The sequence below is a fragment of the Fonsecaea multimorphosa genome, assembly GCF_000836435.1.
Source record: "Fonsecaea multimorphosa CBS 102226 unplaced genomic scaffold supercont1.2, whole genome shotgun sequence".
NCBI classification, from domain to species: domain Eukaryota; kingdom Fungi; phylum Ascomycota; class Eurotiomycetes; order Chaetothyriales; family Herpotrichiellaceae; genus Fonsecaea; species Fonsecaea multimorphosa.
This window is the reverse complement of record NW_015971636.1, coordinates 986,404-1,005,252: the sequence shown is the minus strand read 5'-3', so window position 1 is coordinate 1,005,252 and position 18,849 is coordinate 986,404. Positions and strand designations below refer to the sequence as shown.

Here is an 18,849-nt window from a genome sequence, read left to right as displayed (position 1 = left end):
CCCGTCTTGCTCTATGATTGCGAACGAGGAGGATGCGACTCCTCAAAGAGATTCCCACGACCATGATCCCAGATAGGGACCAGTGCCACCTCACTGTGACTATCACTCTCCCTGTAACGACTGAGCCTTTTGTTTTATCAATCTTCTACCCGTCTCTTGGCCTTGCGCCATGCATACCAAGTCCCACTTCTGATCGACTGATCTAATCTAACGGGGCATCCCGGCCTGGAGGGCACTGATTTCGAGCCCATCCTCCAAGCACCAGCCCATCCACAAGAGGAAGTCGAGGAAGTAACAATCAACCTCGTCCTCCTGATTCATATAGATCCCTGAACCAACTCTCTTCCGCTCTCAACAAAGCTTGCGGCTCACCCACCTCCACCATCCTGCCCTGACTCAAGACCGCGACCCGATCGGAATCGTCAATCGTGTTCAGCCGATGCGCCACCGCAATGACGGTGCAGTCGTGGAATCTCTCGCGGATGATCCGCTGCATGAGCTGGTCGGTCTTGACGTCGACGCTCGCACTGACTTCGTCCAGCACCACGACTTTGCTCTGGCGCACCATCGCCCTGGCCAAGCAGAAAAGCTGCCGTTGGCCGTGGCTCAGGAAGTCGGGCGTCATAATGGCGTCGAGCCCGCCTTTATCTTGGATGACGGGCCAGATTTGGCACTTGGTCAGGGTGGATATGAACATGGCGTCGCGTTCGCTGCGTGCCAAGGGATCGTCCGAGTCTGAGTCGGCATTCGTGGCCGTCCAGGGATCCATGTTGAAACGCACTGACTCGGTGGTCACCCACCAGGGTTCCTGCGGGATCACATTGAGCCTTGCACGGAGTGTCTCGCGTGGAATCCGAGAGAGGTCGACCCCATCGATCTGAATCCGTCCACTGCGAAACTCGAGGAGATGGAACAGACTGGCCAACATTGAACTCTTGCCACTTCCCGACCTACCACAGATACCTAACTTCTCGCCATATCGCACCTCCAAGTTGATGTCCCTGAGGACCAGCATAGAGTCTGCCGAGTAACTCGCTCCAAACCCCGTGAAGCTCACCTCTCCGTTTTCTGGCCATTGTTTCGGCACCGCTTCGACTTCCCACGCCTGGTGCTCTGATTTGGTGTCCCTCACGAAACTCCTCAGACGGCTGATGGCTCCAATGCTGGTCTCCAACATAGTCCAACACCGTACCAGGTTTGTTAAGTTGCCGCTCAGGTTGACGGTGCTCAGTAACCCCAACCCAACAAGTCCCGGCTCGATAGACTGCCGCTTCGCCACGATAATCACCATCAATATAGTCACAAGAACCGCAACCAAGAGATCTAGGACAAGCGCGAGCCATCGTTGAATACAGTACATCAGGTAGAATGGCCGCTGACTTCGGTCCAAGAGTTCTAGATTCCGGTCCGCGAATTTGTCTGCCCATCCAAAGGCACGAATACTTGCCAGTCCAGCAACGGTCTCGCCGAACAACGTGTAAAGTGGAGCCTTCTCCTCCAAGTCTAACAGACGCATTTGGCGACTGGTTCGCAGATAGTATTTCTGGATCCCATAGAGGGCGGCGAGGACAACAGGGATGGTGGCGGCAAAATATCCCGTGCCGGAGGCGGTGATGAATCCAAGTCCGACAATGCAGTTCATCAAAGACAGCACGAAATCCGCGTATGAAAATGGCAAGTCGGAGTCGACAAGTGCCATGTCCTGCCCAAATCTGCTCGTTGCGGCTCCAAGATCGGTGCGGGTGAAGAATGATAATGGTGCGTTGAGGACGGCTTCCAGAAGGCTCAGATGAAGGGTGCTAGAGCTTCTGGGTTGCATGTGAAGAAGGATTTGTACTACCAGCAGCACAAGTGACACAGCGGCAGTGATGCATGCAATCCCAAAGATGATGATGAATGTGGTCGCTTGCGAGGGAGTGTCGCCCGGGAAGGCCTTGACTAGCACACCAGGTGCCTGGGTAGCAATAACAAAGAGAAATGACCAGACAAGGGAGAGCACACTTGAGAGGTATCCGCATGAGCGGAACCAGTGTTTGTATGTGGACCACTCCCCGTTCCTTCGCACGAGATCTTGGGCATTCTCATTCTCCTCTTCCGCTGTTTGGGAACCGGTGGATACCTTGAATGTTGTTTTGACTTCAACCGAGGTCTTCACTTCTTCTTCTGCGGGATATTCGTGCTCCTTTTTGAATTGGACGTCAAGGCTGTGGACATAGCCTCCCTGATTTACCAGATTGAGATAGCTGCCTTGCTCGCAAACTCGACCATTCGCGTCTAGGCTCACGATGCAATCTGCGTACGGGAGCCGGTGAACAGCGTGGGTGACCAGGATGACCGTCGTGCCCTGGCGCCTCAGCGGTCCGGAGCGACTGAAAAGTTTCTTGAATATCAGCTCCTCCGTATCATTGTCAAGGCCTGAGAAGACATCATCAAGCACCAGGATTGGAGCCTTGGAATAGACAGCTCTGGCGAGAGCAAGTCGTTGTTTTTGCCCGCCGCTCAGAGAAATCCCTTTGGAACCGATCAGAGTTTTGTCGCCCCTCGGAAACACGGACATATCTTCGCTCAGTCCACAACACTCGATGACTTCTTGATACCAGCTGTCACCTTCATATGGGATATCTCTTGAGTCCGGACCGCAGATAGTGTCCTTTATCGTGCCATTCTGAATCCAAGGCTCCTGATCAGCAAAGGCGACGGACTGATTCTGAATATAAACAAATCCACGAGACACTGGGGTTTCGCTCAAGATGCCCTTGAGCAAAGTGGATTTCCCGCAGCCTACGGGACCAATGATCATGGTGATCCAGCCTGCGCGCACGGACAGATCGACATCCTGCACGACCGGTGCGCTCTGTTCGCTCCAGCCAAAGGAGCAGTTCTTCAGAACCAAAGCCTCCTCCGTTACGCTGCTATTGGCGCTTCCCAGTTGTCTCATCTCGACAGAATCTGTACCCACAGCAGACCTGGCCCAGGAACCGTCCGAATCGTCAGGATTGAATAAAGAGAGGCGATTGTCGTGACGGGAGTTGGAAAGAAGATATTTCTGAATCCGTTCAAAGCATGAGAGGGAACTTGCCAATTGAGGACAGCTGTACAGCAGATTGTTCAAAGGGGTGTCGAGCAATCTAAATATAGTTAAAATGCCGAAGGCGGTGGCTATGTCGAGGGCTTCTCCAGTGTTCCTAGACCTGATGTAGTAGAGAAGAAAAGTTGCAAAGGGTGCGAAAAACATGTGTGAATTTTGGACGAATATGATGACGTTGCTGACGATGCGATACCTTTTGCATTGGTTGATCTCAAACTCCCGAAGTCCCTGAGTTCGATCCTTGACAATTGAGGACATGCCGAGGAGTTTGACATTCCTCATAGAATGCAGCAAGGCCGAGGTGAATGAGATGCGAGTCTGGACTGCGCTCAGCCATCGCTTTTGATATTGACCGATGACTTTGACCACGCAGGCATCTCCCAGTATCGAGAGCGCATACACGATCGCAGGAGCGTAGCATGCGCTACCCAGGTTAAGATACAACAAATACATGGCGATGCATACTTCGATAATACTGCCCCAGGTATTATGCAGTAGTACGATTGGGTCAACGATCCTCTGTATATCGGATGACATCAAGGTCAAGGACGCCGATGGGTCGACTGTGACGATGCTGAGCTCAAGTGTCTTTTGGAAGAGTAGAGAAACCAGTCCTCCTCGTAATTGCGTGACACAGCGGTTAAGAAGATGACTATATGCGGCTGTAAGAATAGCTTGGCCGAGATAGACCAGGAAGTATGCCCCTGTGAGCCCCCACCCGACGGCCGCTGTCTGGGTTTGGCGGTTTCCGACATAGTTGATGGTTTCCTGGATCAGAAATGGCTGCGCAAATTTGACACCTATGAGGAGAATTCGAGGACAAGCCGAGACCAGAAGTTGCCATCTCAGAACGTAGGCCGACACGAAGGCGAGGGTGAACCGGTGGTGTTCCTTTGTCTCTGCCCATGCCTGTCCAAAGCGTGCGGCGACATTGGCAGATACTAGCTTGTCATCCAAGTCGTAAAGATCGTCGAGTTTCAATGTCTTGCCAAACCCCAGCCGCAACAAAGGGTTCAACCACCAGAAGACTGATCTGTTGTAAACACCACTAGTGGCTTCCGGTGGAAGATCACGGTATGGATCCAGGAGGATGCCGCGCTTCTCGACGGCCTCCGTAACCAGCACTCCGAACTTTATAGCCAGCGACAGGGACAATAGATTGGCAATGTTTTTGGCAGCATATCCAGGAAGCAGATAGAATGTTCGCATCTGAACGGCACCGAAGAGAAACGAAACGATCAGATAGAGCCCAATGATGGTAGAAGGTGTCACGGAGCGTGAGTGCTCGAAGCAGGACAGAACGAAAAGCACGCAGCAAGCCGCGAAGTCCAGGGCGGCTGCAGCGACAGAAGCCTTTGTTGCTGTTTCCGAATTTGTTGCCCGGGCAAGAAGCACCGCCAGTTGCACTGTGACAAAAGCAGACAGAAGGACCTGAGAGATGTAAGCAAGTCTGCTTGTCCAGTTCTGCTGAGAAGCATCTCACAAGCTTGGTCAAGCGGCTGAAGGAGGTGGTGACCTTGTTCGGTTTGGTCGTCAGCCATGCTGCCCTTGCCGTGGCGGAAATGAGGAAGAGGGTAGCAGGAAGGATAGTGAGAATGGTGTCTTCGAAGAGAACTGTGAAGTCAAAGCTCCTGAATGGACCCTCATACGCGGGACCGAACAGTGAGTCTGAACTGTTGGACACAAAGTAAGCCATTGTCATTTAAGACTACTACCTCGATAATGGCTCATTGTGAAGTGAGAGCTTGGAGGTGTGGCTCTTTGAGGATTGATATGTGCCTGTGTGCCTGTCCAGAAAGATGCTGCCTGGTTAGGCACGTCACTCTTGACTCGATCAAGATCCCGCGCGGATCATGTCTGTCGAATGTAACATGCAGGGGCTTGCTCCCGCGTCTTGGAGACTCCCCGCGCCGACTGGCTGGAGGAGTATGCATGGTGCCTGAAGCGGCATCGACTGTCAGCCATTTGATGGGAAAGCCCGTCATTGACGTTTCTGGGATCGAGGAGATAACAGACTGAGGCCCGCCATTCTGGCTGATGGCGACGACTGACTCGTCGGCACCACGCACACAGGTACACAACGCCAGTCACCCAGGTGCCGGTGGCAGGCTCCAAAGATAATAATAATGAAATGTCATTGTCAGACAAGCTGCTCCCCGAGGCCGTGCACCACGTGAGACCCCGATATCGGCCCCCACCTTTTTCCAGTCTGACCGAAGCCTCGTTCCTTCACATGTCCTGTAGCAAACTCAGAAGTATAACACACATTAATGACCTGCACAGAGAAGTCTAAAGCGACAACATGCCCACATACAATATCGTCGTCTTTGCTGGCGACTATGCAGGTCCTGAGGTACGTTGTGCTCAAGGGTGGAAGGAATCTTGACTAAAAGGTTCGATGACTCCAGGTTACCAAGGAGGCTGTAAAGGCCCTCAAGGTGGTCGAGAAGTGCTCAAAGGATGTCAAATTCAACTTCCAAGACCACCTGCTGGGAGGAGTAAGTGTGCAATCATTTTCAACAACACCATTGGACCTGGGTTGTATGAAGTCACCTTTGCAACTGACATCTGTCATCGTCACCAGTGCTCGATTGACGCCCACGGCATCCCGTTGACGGACGACGCCCTTAAAGCCGCCAAATCCGCCCACGCCGTGCTCCTCGGCGCCATCGGTGGTCCCAAATATGGCGTGGGCAAGGTCCGGCCGGAGCAAGGCCTCCTCAAACTGCGCAAGGAGATGGGCACCTTTGGCAACCTACGGCCCTGTTTCTTCGCTTCTCCCAGCCTTGCCTCGCGTTCCCCGCTCAAAGAAGAGGTCTGCCAGGGAACCGACTTCATGATCGTCCGCGAGTTGACCGGTGGCATCTACTTTGGTGACCGCGTCGAGGGCAACCCGGAAGACGGCGAGAACGAATTTGCCGAGGACCGCGAACCGTACTCGAGAAAGGAGATCGAGCGCATCACCCGACTGGCCGCCTACCTCGCCCTCGCAAAGAACCCACCCTCCAAAGTATGGAGTCTCGACAAGGCCAACGTGCTCGCGACATCCCGTCTGTGGCGCCGCGTCGTCACGGAGACCATGCAGAAGGAATTCCCCCAGCTCCAATTCGAACACCACCTGATCGACTCGGCCGCCATGATCATGGTCAAGAACCCGCGCGCCTTGAACGGCGTCATCGTCACGTCAAACCTGTTCGGCGACATCATCTCCGACGAGGCCTCGGTCATCCCGGGAAGTCTAGGCTTACTCCCCAGCGCCAGTCTCAGCGGCGTCCCCGACGGCAAAGGCCTGTGCAACGGCATCTACGAACCGATCCACGGCTCCGCCCCAGACATTGCAGGAAAAGGCATCATTAATCCCGTCGCCGCCATCTTGAGCGTAGCTATGATGTTGTTATATAGTCTGAACATGCCCAGGCAGAGTCTACTTGTCGAGCAGGCCGTCAAGATCGTCATCGAGAAGGGCATCGTCACCAAGGATATCGGTGGAGAAAGCTCAACCGTCGAGGTTGGCGATGCGGTGGCGAGGGAGTTGGAGAGTCTGTTCAATGACCTGAAATAAGAATTATCGAGAGAGGTGGAGAGCAAGGATATCACAAACGTGAACATGTGTTATGTCAGTCTTTGACGATTTGTAAACTCCACATCCCGCTCTATGGATATTCTGCCCACGGTCTACGGAACGCAAGTCAGGACTCAGTCACGAAATAAAAAGTTTGTTTTCTTTGCACCGAAAGTGAAACTTGCCATTGAATCTCAGAGTCATTGCACTTGTCAAAGTAGTTACATCGATCACCTAGTATGTCGTCCTGTAAGGGCCCCCTGAGCGTCAGGCCCGGTCAGCCATATACACCACCCCATGATAGATCCTGAAAGCTTTCTTGTGGTCCCGTTGACCCCGTCGACATTCCAACACCACAACCCCCCTGCCTGTGGGTATCCAGAAGCCAAAGACCACCACCGCGGAAAACGCCCATCCATGTCCCCGCCTACCCGTCCACATTGAAAACCATGGTCATGAGCCCAGTCGTCACCTTAGTCGTTAACTCAACAAGAACCAGTCCCCGTCTTATCAAGCCCCGTCATTAGCCCAATCTTGAATTCGTCTTTCTTCTCCTCTTGCCATCGGCCCGGGGAGCTCACCTGCCTCGTCGGGCCGAGCCTGTCTTCGCCTATTTGTCCCTCGTCGCCCTGCCCTTCGTGCTGGGTTACCACCTTCTGCTGGATCACGCATGTTACCTCCTTGGCCGAGCATTTCCAGCATTTGCTCCATCTCCATGGGCATGCCAGGCAAGGGGTTTTCTCGACCCCTCACGAAGCCATTCAATAGGCCCATAGCGGCCTGTCCCGCTTGTGCGTAGTTTGCCGTCAGCGCTTCCCGCGCTTGCTGGATGAAATTCTGGTTCATGTGGTGGTTCGCTCCGTTCCCCAGCCCAAACATGCGCGCAGCTTGGCCGTCAGCATCGTCGCCTAAACCCATTTGCTGCATGCGTCGAGCGAGCGCTTCATCGCGGTTGACCTGGTCCCGGCGTCTGTCCATTTCTTGTTGATATCGAACAGGATCACCCAAGTGTCCATCAACAGCCTCGTAGTTGAACCAGGGACAGTCGCAGGATTTCCACTTCAGACCGCACACCATACAGAACTCAGCGGTGCAGCGGCATGTCATATGATTGCAGCCTTCCTTTAACTCAACCATGGCGTGACAGCTGTAGCACCTTTGCCAACCCTTCTCCTTCGCTGCTTCGATGAAGGCTTTTGTTTCCGGATCCTTGGGGCATTCGCGCGTTGTATGCATCTTCCGAGAACACATCGGGCATACTTTTGTTTTGCATTGCTTACAACGTCCCACTTTACGCCCATTTTCTATCGTGATATACTTTGGTTTGATCCAGGCGCCGCACTTCCGACTTGGACAATACACTCGATTTTTGGTTTGGTATTCTTGATATTTGCGGTTCCAATTTTCCTTCCATTCGTTATCGAACAATTTCTCGACATGCTTAAGTGCAATATGCTGATCGGTGCAGCACCGGGGGGGCATGTGTGCAGGATCGGTAACGGACATCTTGAAAATCCGCTTGAGGCATGTATTGCACATGCGGTGCTTGCAGGGTAGTAGAGCAGATTGCGCTATCGGGATCTCATCATCACCGCACGTTAGGCACGAGACTTTTCTTTGCTGTGCAGGTTTAGGTGGCAGAAGTCCGCTCAACAAAACCGGCCCTTTCTTAGGCGTTCCCGCGGGCTCGGAGGATTTTGCGACGCCCACATCAGCCTTTGGTTTTGCCGTTGTGGTACTTCTCTTGGACTCGGACTTTTGCGATTTCTCGACCAGGCCCGACATTCGACGTGGTAGCGGCAGCGACTCGTCTCCTGCGCAAGGTGCTCTGTAACATGTGGTCAGCTTTTTAAGCACGATGACGAAAGATTGAAACCTACTCCTCGAAGACATACACCTCCTTCCTCCTCGCTGGCTCCGTGTACCGCCGTTCTAGTGGTTTCCGCGGCACTTCTGTCTTTTTGGGAGTCTGAATTTGGGATTTCGTTCTCTGGGCCGGCGGTTTCTCCGGTTGCGTTGCGCTTGTACCTGCGCCCGACGCTCTTTCGGTCCTCGCATAAACGTATTCATCTTCACTATCATCTTGCGCTGGGCGTCTTCGATTATTGTCTGTGCGCGCGGTGGAGCGCCGCTCGGGCTTGCGAACCTCCCGGCTTGGAAGTGGTACTCGTGTAGCCGTATGGCGCTTTTCCTTCTCTTCATCTCCTTGCGACGCCTTCGTACGTTTCACATACTCGTACTTCATAACTTTTCGTCCTTCTTCGGGAGGTTTGGCTAGGAATGCGAGTCTGGCTTTTCTAACGGCATCGATATCGGGGTGGCTAGTAGCGGTGGCGGGTGGTTTTGATGTCGCACTGTCATCCTGGGGCCGCTTGCGGGATGTTGGCATTTCAGTATCACCATGTTTGTGTCGATGAGTCTTCCTCCTCTTCACCTCATCCACAGCCATGGCAGGCTTCTTGACTTAATCAACGACAACCGCTTCAGATGACCCAACACCAAGAGTTAGTGCGCTTGGGCCGCGAGAAGTGTCAAGAGCCAATCACTAATATGCGCAAGTGGCATCCACTCTCGTGGACTGACGAGCAGGGTGGCGTGCACGCAGTGCTGAGAGCTGCAGGGGTCACATCTTCTGGATTTGCTGGCAGAGTGTGTAGCCTTTGCAATGAGGCGGCCAATAGTGGCAAGCCAGGTGGCTGGCTGGCAGTCGACCTCTGAGTCGGAATAGCTCAAGATTCAAAGAAGCTTTAATCCTCTTCGGACCGTCATTGCTGCAGCCTTGGACAAGCCGCTTGATGGCAGATGTCATTGGTTGACACGCATCAACGTTTTTGCGAATCCGAAGCCGCCGATTGCTTCCACTCTTGCCACTGTAATGGTGAATTGGTGGAATCGATCGCAGGTATCGGTCAACACTTATTAACGAATCAAGTCCTCAGTAATAGTTGACCTGCAAGTGGGAACGCAGCGCCTACGACCAGCTCTTGTTTGAAGGTGCGCATGGGGATGGCTGGCAGAAACGGATGCCGCCGAAGCAGTATCTCGCGCCCTACCACAACGCCCCAGCTCTGCCGCCGAAATCTTCAAAACGCTGCTACAGGGGGTGACTACTGTAGCTCTCTGATACAAGTGACACTCCAAGATAAGCTTCAGAATACCTCCTAACTTATCAATTGAAGACGGCGTGTTTTGATCTGACCAAAAACACCATGTCTAACTCGTCGATCTATACGAATCCGCGAGCTAGAACATGGACGCACACGTACGATACAGATATAAGCCTCGCTCAGGCTTTCCACAAACGCCTCCCAGGATATAGAGAGACCTCGCTCGTGCCTCTAGGTGACCTCGCGAAGGAGCTGAACGTTAAAGCAATCTTCGTTAAAGATGAAAGCAGCCGGCTTGGGTTGCCGTCGTTCAAAATCCTCGGTGCTTCATGGGGCACTTTTCGTGCGATTGCCGAGAAGCATGGACTTGGGCTTGACTCGACTCTTGAAGACGTTTCCGAAGCAGCGAGGAAATCGGCGACCATACTCTTTGCGGCCACCGAAGGAAACCACGGCCGGGCTGTTGCACGAATGGGCAAGATACTGGACATCCCGGTGCGGATCTTCATGTCCAGATTTGCTGACCGTGAGACTTGTCAAAAGATCGAAAGTGAAGGTGCTGAAGTCACGGTTCTCTCGGGTAACTACGATGATGCCGTCTCCATGGCCTTCCAGGAATCACAGCAGGCGCCAAGTGGTCTTCTCATTCAAGACAATGCCTTCGATGGATACGAACAAATCCCGGCCTGGATCGTGGAAGGCTACTCAACACTTCTGGCTGAAGTTGAGCAGCAACTCAGAGCACAAAAGCTGGAAGCGACCGTCATTGTCACTCCAATTGGCGTTGGCTCTCTGGGTCACTCTGTTGCCGCCTTCTGCAAGTCTAGTGGCAGGCAAATTCGTGTTGTGGCAGTGGAGCCCAAGACCGCTGCATGTCTGCATGAAAACCTCAAATCCAGCAAATGGAGCACAATCGAGACATCAGCAACGGTCATGAATGGTATGAATTGTGGGACTGTCTCGCCCATCTCGTGGCCCATCCTCTCCGAAGCGGTCGATGTCAGCATCACAATCACAGATTTGGAATGTCATGGATCTGTACAGTATCTGCACGCCCACGGCGTTAATGCTGGCCCTTGTGGAGCTGCTGCACTCGCTGCAATCAGGAAAGTCGACTCCGCAGATCCTTTGCTCGCGGGCTTGCAGAAAGATGCTGTTATCGTGCTCTTGAGTACCGAGGGTTCGAGACCCTACGTCCCTCCTAGCATGGCCTCTTGATCCTGGACCTGCCGCAGCAGGCCTAACTTTTATCTCCTTAGCCAAATGTATCGATAGCGACCTGGGCAGTCCGGAATCCGCTGGGGAAGTCGTAAGAGGGCCTCAATAAGATTCGATTTGGGATGAGGTCGGTGGATGGTAAGGCTCAAGTGAGATATGAAAAGACACAATAATGGCCTTGCACCGAAATTGAGCCAACACCTCGCCAAGGTCTCTGCTGTAAGTGAATTAGCAATAGATCAAAGTGGTAAGCCAAAGAACCTTGGGCTTCTTCTCCTTCTCTTCGTAGAAGAACTCACAAACCTCAATACTACAAGCCATTACCTTCGCTTGACAAACCTTCTGCAAGATTGGCAGATTCCAAACTCTCAAAGACACTGTGTCTCTTTGCCTATTCGATCGCCGCCATGTCAGAAGGTGCTCAGAACAAGATCTTGTCGAAGCTGACCTCTCACGAGCAAGACGTCTTAATTGCCTTCCTCAGCAATCTGAAGCCCGGCGCACAGCCCAATGTCGAGGTAAGCTCCTCGCTTGCCTACCACCACCAACTTATATTATTTCAACTACCCGTTCTATCCTCCTCCAGCTAATCTGACCACCTTTTAGGTCGACTATGACGGGTTGGCTACCGCACTTCGTCTGAGCTCTCGTATATCAGCTCATGACGCCTGGAAAGGTGTGCAAAAGAAGCTCTTCGGTGATGCAAAGCCATCACTGGTGCTGGGACCACGATCTAAAGCAAAATCAGAAGCTTTGATCCCAAAAACATGGTAAGAAGACATCTTCGACAGAGCTTGCTTCATACTCAGAGTCGAGACGGCTGATCATGTTCAGCACCTCCTTTACCTCTCCAGTCGTTGCTCTCTGGTTCCTCTCTGAAACACACAAACTCTCAATCCATAGAGACATGCTTCTTGAGATTCCGTATTTCGAGGATGAGCTTGATGCTGTTTCTCCGCAGGAGACGAGCGTTAGGATACTGCGTTTTCCAGAACATTCGCAGACTACTGGGGAGCAGTTGGTGCGCTGGCTGTATTACAAAGAGCTGCCCGAAGACATCCACGAAGTATCACATCTCGAAGGGCAGGATGCTTCCGCCGCCAATCGGCGGGTATTCGACTCTTATTTGCTTGCTACGGAGCTTGGAATGGAAGATTGGGCCAACCATCTCATCAACTTGTTCGCGGCTTTTCGTCCCAAGGAGATACCCTTGTTCTCGGTCTTTCGCGAGCTTCACGATGAGATTCACGGTAGCATGAAACACCTCGTCATGACGATGTGCGCTCTTTTGGTGCGTGATCACGGTATGCGCAGCGACACTTGTGCCACAGTCAAGGACTTTACAGACAAGGTCAAGGTAAACGGTGAATTCGCCGTGGACCTCATAGAGCATATGCACGTCCTTGGACAACGAAGTCTGGAAGACATCACGAAGGCAGACAAATGTGCCTGGCACACCCACGTCAGAACAGAAAAGTGCTCCTGATGATCTGAGGTCTACTTCAATCTCGACATATGACAGCGGTCTACTATTACCGAGGGGGGTGATGAAGTGAAAAGCCTCCATAACACCCCGCAGAACGAAGTGGATCAAGACTCTTAGACAGTGCTCAATAGGCGGGCGGGCTGGCTATGGACAGAAAAGTCACTGCGGAAGGGGCTGCGGAGCTGGAGTGATTATTGCAGAGAGTTGTTGCATCTCTGCTCAGGTGCGTCTAGATCAGTGGCTCCATTCTCGGGATGAGTGAAAGCCGTGATCCAATCCTAAGTTTTACATTCCAACACATGAAAACCCCTCTGTCTCTCTCCACGCATTCTATGGAGGCTTCTCCGTCGTAGGAGGGAAAGGAACTCCCAAGTGGAATACATCTACGTCACTATAGCTAGCCACAAGCTCCCTTCACACGGGATCGTAGGACCTATGTCTCTACGACAGGGAGCCAGCATGATGTGCAACAACACTCGATAATCTATATGTGCATACAACATCCCACACGCGCCACATTTCATTCACATCCTTCCGAGAGAGACAGAGTCCCGCCAGGGATATAATTAATTCCTTCCTCACTCGCGGAAGCACTGGACGGAGTACAGGGCACTAGACTTTTCCCCTGATCCGCGCAGCCTCGTCGATAGCCTCGCGCACACTACCTGGAAATCTCTAGACGTAGACGACTCGGTACGGTGCCCCCGAAAACGACGTTAAAGAGGCATATTACACAATACCGAGTACCAACAGCCCGAAAACAGAGTTGAAGTAGGCCAGGTGGAGCCAGGAGAAAATAACGAAACGGATAAAAAGGCTCCAACCCTTCCCCTTCTTCTTTTTGATTTCCTTATATCGACATTACGTATCCTTTTTTTTTCTCGCTCGGGGCACAGCCCAATGCGAAACGAAAATGTATGGTATCATATCTCAGCCCAGGTGGTAGGTCCGTCATCACCAACATCGCTGTTACTGTCGAGCTCGTATTTTCCAACTCCTTCATTGGGGCAGGTCGCTTGTACCAATCACTTTGGTAATGCCGATCAGCCTAGCGGCGACCACCCTCGATCCCGCTGTTTGGCATTAGCATGGGAAGGGAGACCATTCCTGTACGCCTCTCTAATGCATTCGTGTCAACCGCTCACATTGCGCGCTCAAAGAAATTCACTACCATTAAGGACCAAACATAACACTCAATATGCCGCAGTGGCCTCGTCCTCGCTATCAATCTGGTTTGGACTACCTCTGAATCTTGTTCTTTTGACGGCATTCAAATCACCCTTCGATCCACCAGATCCGGCAAGGGGTCTCGGCCCTGAGGGCTTTCGCGCCTGACTCTGTGGAGATCTAAGTGCCGCTACGGGAGACTGCAACCCTGTTAGTATCACCAAAAACTGAAACGTGGGTGTCTCCAACGTACCTTATCAAATGCTGGGCTTCCCGCCCTTGCTGCGGCAACATGATCGACGTAGGTCTGCTGTCGATTGGATGTGGGACTCATCATAACCTTGGGTGGACGTTGCGGCACCAAAGGCTCGTCGTTGGGGATCTTTGGCGGCCGAGGCGGGCCATGAGAGCTTCCTGATCGGATGCTTGTGTTGTCATGTAGTTGGCCTGGCTCTGCAGTGTAGGGTGAGTCGGAGATAGGACTAAGGTGTCCTCCATAGGAGATAGTTGTGTGATGGTTCGGCTGCAGTCCCGAATGCGTCTCCCACTGAGATGAAGTCTGCGAGGTTGGCGAGATTTGTTCATTATTATAGAGCTGTGCTTCGGATTCCAAACGAGATTGGAAGCGACCTGACGGTCCTTGTCTAGGTTGTGGATGCTGAAGATTGATGCTGTTTCTGTGAGCTTGATACTTGGGGTTGTCCGTCAACTGGCTTGGGACTAGAGGAGATGGAGGTCGGTTCTCTACATCGTCGTACTGATCTCGTTGGAATGAAGTATTCGAGCGAAGACGGTCATTACCCTGAGGATCATGCTCGAATTCGTAATCTCCGAGATTGGATCCTGACCGAGAGTGTTCAGAATCGGGTCTCACTCGTTGTTGACTCATCCGGAAATTATCGGCAGAAGATGCGGTAGTCTTGGACCACCGAGAGACCATTTTTGGAATAAACGAAGATGCGAAAGACTTGTGTTTCCGTCCAGACGCGTCTCCCGCGGAAAGGTGAGGTGTGTTCTCGTGGCTTAGCGATCCCGTGTTTTGGTCCTGCGTCCGAGGTGGAGTATTCAAAGGAACGGAACCTCCTCTGGCTTGTCGGACTAGATCATTCCTTGGAGGCGTGTCCAGCGGCGTGTGGCTGACGACTTGTGCATTTCCAGCTGGAGCTCCGCCGAGATGGTCCCCATAATCGTCGTATTCCTCATCGCCCTCCATGACCGTGCTCACTCGGTTACCGGAATCTCGATGTACGTTGTAGTTGCGATAATCCGCTTGGCGAGAGGAATTGTTCGAAAAGAATCCAGAACGATCCCCTGTTGACGAGGTCCCTGCTTGGCCCTCTGGCTCATATCCTGTGTCTGTAGGAGCACGAGCGTTATCTGCAGAGGCTAAGCTGGTAGATCTAGGCTGATCTCTTGCAACGGCTGGAGGCTGCGACGCCCTCAGTGCCTCAACTTCATCCAAAAGCCGCATCAACATGGCCTCAATGTTCTGCAGTTCTTGCGAGTTTTTAGCTCCAAGCCCTCGAAGCGCACGTTGGAAAACATTGCGGCGCTTCAAAGGCATGTCCTCCTCGGAAGTAGCCGACATCGTCGGGCGAGGAGCAGATGTGGGTTGTGGTCGCGGCCCCCCAATAACCTTTTGCGTTCTTTCATGTTGTTTGTCAGCAGTGTCCATGATAAGATCGTCCTGTTCTGCAATGAACTTTTTCATATCCTCAAACGAGTTGCGCACTTCTGCGGCGCTGCGAACCAGCGTCACAAGGATTTCCGTGTCTCTTGCGTATCGTTGGGCGTCGCGCATTGTCAGATGATCCATGAGAGCCACAATATCTTTGGACTGGATATTATCGCGGCCGCGGCCCGTTGCACTATCATACATAGGCGACATTCCATGCGAAAGTCCACTGACGTACTGATCCCGCTGCGTAGTGAAGGGGTCGTCAGTGAGAGGAGCATTGTCGATTGGCACTTCTGGTGTAAAGGTGTTGTCTCGGGCCCCTGGCTCTTGGGAATACAAAGCCGGTGATGGTACGTTCGCTCCGGTCTCGTAACCCTCGTCCTTAGCTCCCAGAGGGGTTGATAGAGGCTGAGGCTGTACATAGAGGTCACGTTTTGGATCCAGATCGTGGTCACGGTTGATGGACAAGGCTTCAGGGATAAGATCTGCCCCAGCTGAACCAATATCGCGACTCACCGGCGGAAGTACCAGGTCGCCTCGAGAGTGTGGAGGTGTTGGATCATAAGGCCAATGCTCAGTGTTGCCCTGCGCAAGGCCGCCGATCGGACCTCGGATGATAGATGGATTGGTGGTGATGTCCGACTCAGGTGAACGTTCTACTGGGCCGCTGGGCACGTTACTAGTAGCAAGAGGTGCTGGCTGGACTGAGTTGGCGGAGGCTTGCTCCAAATGTTCAATTGAGCGAGCAGGACTCTGTTGGGGGGACGACATCAGAGCCACTGGTTCTGGAGCGAGCCCGTGTACGCTCTCGCTTTGATTCGAAATTTGCCGTTTCAGCGGGCTGCCACTGTGCCTTGACACATGATCATGGTGGGATAACGGAGGACTGGCGATCTCACGAGCGCCTAGTGAGTCTGCCTGACTGTGGCGGGGTGAATACGAATAATCGGCGGAGAGGAGAGAAGGTTCAACTAGTGATGCGACTGCAGACTCGATACCGGACGATTCATCAATGTACTGCGCTGTTGCCCCAATGCCTTTAGCGACAACTTGTTGGCCTGCAATTACTTTGTCGATGTATGGCGAATCATGATAGCTGTCGTCTTCGAGGTGGTGTTCACTCAAAGCGTGTTGATCCACTTGGCGAGGGGTGCTATCGAGGGAGTTCACATGTTGATTCATGATCTCGCTCCGGCTCTCCAAACTCATTCCATGAGGTCGTCTTGAGCGAGCCAGGTCAGTGCTAGGCGCTGAAGAGAGGGACGAGACTGAGACTTGGTCATCCATACGGATATTTTTACCCGGTGAATGTAAGGAGTCTGAGCTGCGTGGCTGCATCAAGGAGTTGCGATTGGGTTCTGTAGTCGCATAACTGGCAACGCTCTGTATTGGACTGAGGCCCCGCCTGATGGGATGCTGCTGATGGAGATTTCTTTCATATTGACGAGCCCTTTCCGGATCTGTCAGAGCTGCAAATCCGTGAGTAGCGAAATCCAGCTCCTCTGTATCATGCGGCTTGTCAACAGTGCCCTCATCGAACACTTCTTTCTTGGCTGACAAGTCATGGGCCGACAAATCGTGCTCCGAGAAGTTACCATGGTGGGTACCAAGTCCCCGTTTCAAATCGAGAGCATTCGAAGTTGGCGTCGCTTGAGACGCTGGCGAGGAAAGTTCAAAAGGAGATCCGCGTATCACTTCACGCACCTCACGGCGCGTTGGTGTCTCGGCGCGTCCGTCATTTGAGGATTTGAGTGAGCTTCGAGTGAGATCGGTACCAATTTCGCTGACGAATGGCATAGGCGGCACTTGGTGTTTTTGGAAAACATCCTCTTTCTCAGTATAGCTTGCACTGCGGCTGCTACGGCTTTTGCTTCTCCGCCGTCTGCGATGCTCCGAATATTCCAGGCTCGATCCCGAATCGTGCGACTTCAGAGCCGCAGCGGTTAGGGCTGCAGCTCCGACGGCCCCAGCGGCGACGTCGCGGGCATGACGGCTTTTCGAATGCTTGCGTAACTTCTTCTCGTTGCCCAGACTGTCGAAAGACTCGGATGGCTCGTAACTGTGCTCTGAAGGTGAATCGTAGTCGACGGTCTTGTGACGTCTATGACGGCGAGACGAATCTGAAGGCGCACCAGATTCAGAGTCTCGACTAACTCGACGCTTTGATTTGCTCCCCGATGATCTGCGATGCGTCCTGTCCTCTCGTGATAGAGTACTTGAAGACACGTCCGAAGGATTGCTATATTTATCCTGGCGTGATCGGTGGGTATGCTTCTGGTTCCGGCGCAATTCGTTGAGCTCAGGCAATATAAGCCTTTTGATGGCATCTTCTACCGATTGAAGTAGTTTCGGATTATTCGTGACCGAGACGTTTGATGTTCCTGAGCGGGCCGATCGTTGGTCTGCTGCCCGCGGGTCTGCAGACAATTGAGAGCCACTGACCATACTGGACCCGGTGTTGCTATGCAGGGAATCGTCATCTACGTTTTTTGTGACTCGGATTCGCGGTTCATTGTGCATCGATTCCGTTTCTCTGCTCACGCTGCTCCGAGTTCCACTGTGACTGCTATGATGACGCTTTCCACTGCTCGACACTCGTGGTTTATTGCTCAGCTTTTCGATGACTTTTTGTGTGATACGCTCATTGCTCAGATTGCGATCAGCCGGAATGACAGGTGGTTTCAACGAAGCTCCTTCAGACGACATACCTCGAGTGATACTGACACTCTGGCTGGCAGGCGACATGTTGATAGGTGGATTGGGTCCCAGAGAGCTCTCTGCTGGCATAGACGAAATGTCTGACTCTGGGATGATGGACCTGGTCTCGGGCGGCGGACTCAAAACGGACCTGTCACTATCTCCGTCCTGTAAGACTTCAATTTCGACGGGGACGGTAGGCCTGAAGTCGTCGCCGGTATCCAAGGAGCTGATGCTGCCTTCAATGACGTTTGGCGCAAGAGTCTCGTTTCCTCCAAGTGAAATGCGGTGGCTAAGGGAAGGCCTCCTCGCCGTCGGAGACTCGGTGACCAGGATGTGACGCTCCCCCTTGTCTCTATTTTTCCGGGAGTGGGATGGTGTATAGCGAACTCGTAAGCTGGGTCGCCTCTGTCCTGGTTCGGATGTTTTACCTCCTTCAAATAACTCGATAAGTAGCGAAGTCTGAGACTGTTGACCAGACTTTGCTAGTTTTCCAATCGTGCGCTTAGGGGCCGGGGTAATGGTGATCGGGCTTCCGTCGTCAGGGATTGTCTCGGAGGTCTTTTCGCTTCGTCGAGAGAGATCTGTCCCAAGATCCGTACCGGGACCAGTTTCGTCGGCAGGTCCTAAAGATGACTCTGTGGCCGCAGGCAGAGGTGGGCGTCGACTCGAAAAGCCCATCTCGAAGCGACCTCAAGTTCGTCGGGACATGGAGCACATACGCAGGGTTCGATGCGCATGTGCCCTCAAGGTCGACTGGCTATGGTCTTGTAAGCAGCTTAGGAGCGGTCATGGTTGGTGGAGGAGGTTCGTTGCGAGGATTTTCGAACAGGGTTGTTAGGAAAC

At 52.8% G+C, this 18,849-nt stretch overlaps 6 protein-coding genes across 6 annotated transcripts; 3 read left to right on the top strand and 3 right to left on the bottom strand.

The window, feature by feature from the left end:
* Positions 1 to 298: 298 nt before the first annotated feature.
* Z520_01290 (uncharacterized protein) lies at positions 299 to 4,784 on the bottom strand (the record flags this gene model as incomplete). Its single annotated transcript, XM_016771808.1, has 2 exons — positions 299 to 4,519; positions 4,572 to 4,784. The coding sequence occupies 2 exons, from the start codon at positions 4,782 to 4,784 to the stop codon at positions 299 to 301; spliced, it is 4,434 nt and encodes a 1,477-aa protein (XP_016636947.1).
* A 606-nt stretch (positions 4,785 to 5,390) lies between these two features.
* Positions 5,391 to 6,650, top strand: Z520_01289 (3-isopropylmalate dehydrogenase A; the record flags this gene model as incomplete). The annotated part of the gene is made up of 3 exons (XM_016771807.1): positions 5,391 to 5,441; positions 5,497 to 5,586; positions 5,673 to 6,650. The coding sequence occupies 3 exons, from the start codon at positions 5,391 to 5,393 to the stop codon at positions 6,648 to 6,650; spliced, it is 1,119 nt and encodes a 372-aa protein (XP_016636946.1).
* Positions 6,651 to 7,160: 510 nt separating this feature from the next.
* Positions 7,161 to 9,099, bottom strand: Z520_01288 (uncharacterized protein; the record flags this gene model as incomplete). Its single annotated transcript, XM_016771806.1, has 2 exons — positions 7,161 to 8,478; positions 8,531 to 9,099. 2 exons carry the CDS (start codon positions 9,097 to 9,099, stop codon positions 7,161 to 7,163), a joined length of 1,887 nt encoding a protein of 628 aa, XP_016636945.1.
* A 760-nt stretch (positions 9,100 to 9,859) lies between these two features.
* On the top strand, positions 9,860 to 10,975 carry Z520_01287 (uncharacterized protein; the record flags this gene model as incomplete). Its single annotated transcript, XM_016771805.1, has 1 exon — positions 9,860 to 10,975. One exon carries the CDS (start codon positions 9,860 to 9,862, stop codon positions 10,973 to 10,975), a length of 1,116 nt encoding a protein of 371 aa, XP_016636944.1.
* Positions 10,976 to 11,382: 407 nt separating this feature from the next.
* On the top strand, positions 11,383 to 12,461 carry Z520_01286 (uncharacterized protein; the record flags this gene model as incomplete). Its single annotated transcript, XM_016771804.1, has 3 exons — positions 11,383 to 11,493; positions 11,582 to 11,745; positions 11,810 to 12,461. 3 exons carry the CDS (start codon positions 11,383 to 11,385, stop codon positions 12,459 to 12,461), a joined length of 927 nt encoding a protein of 308 aa, XP_016636943.1.
* Positions 12,462 to 13,654: 1,193 nt separating this feature from the next.
* Positions 13,655 to 18,684, bottom strand: Z520_01285 (uncharacterized protein; the record flags this gene model as incomplete). The annotated part of the gene is made up of 2 exons (XM_016771803.1): positions 13,655 to 13,828; positions 13,882 to 18,684. 2 exons carry the CDS (start codon positions 18,682 to 18,684, stop codon positions 13,655 to 13,657), a joined length of 4,977 nt encoding a protein of 1,658 aa, XP_016636942.1.
* Positions 18,685 to 18,849: the final 165 nt, after the last annotated feature.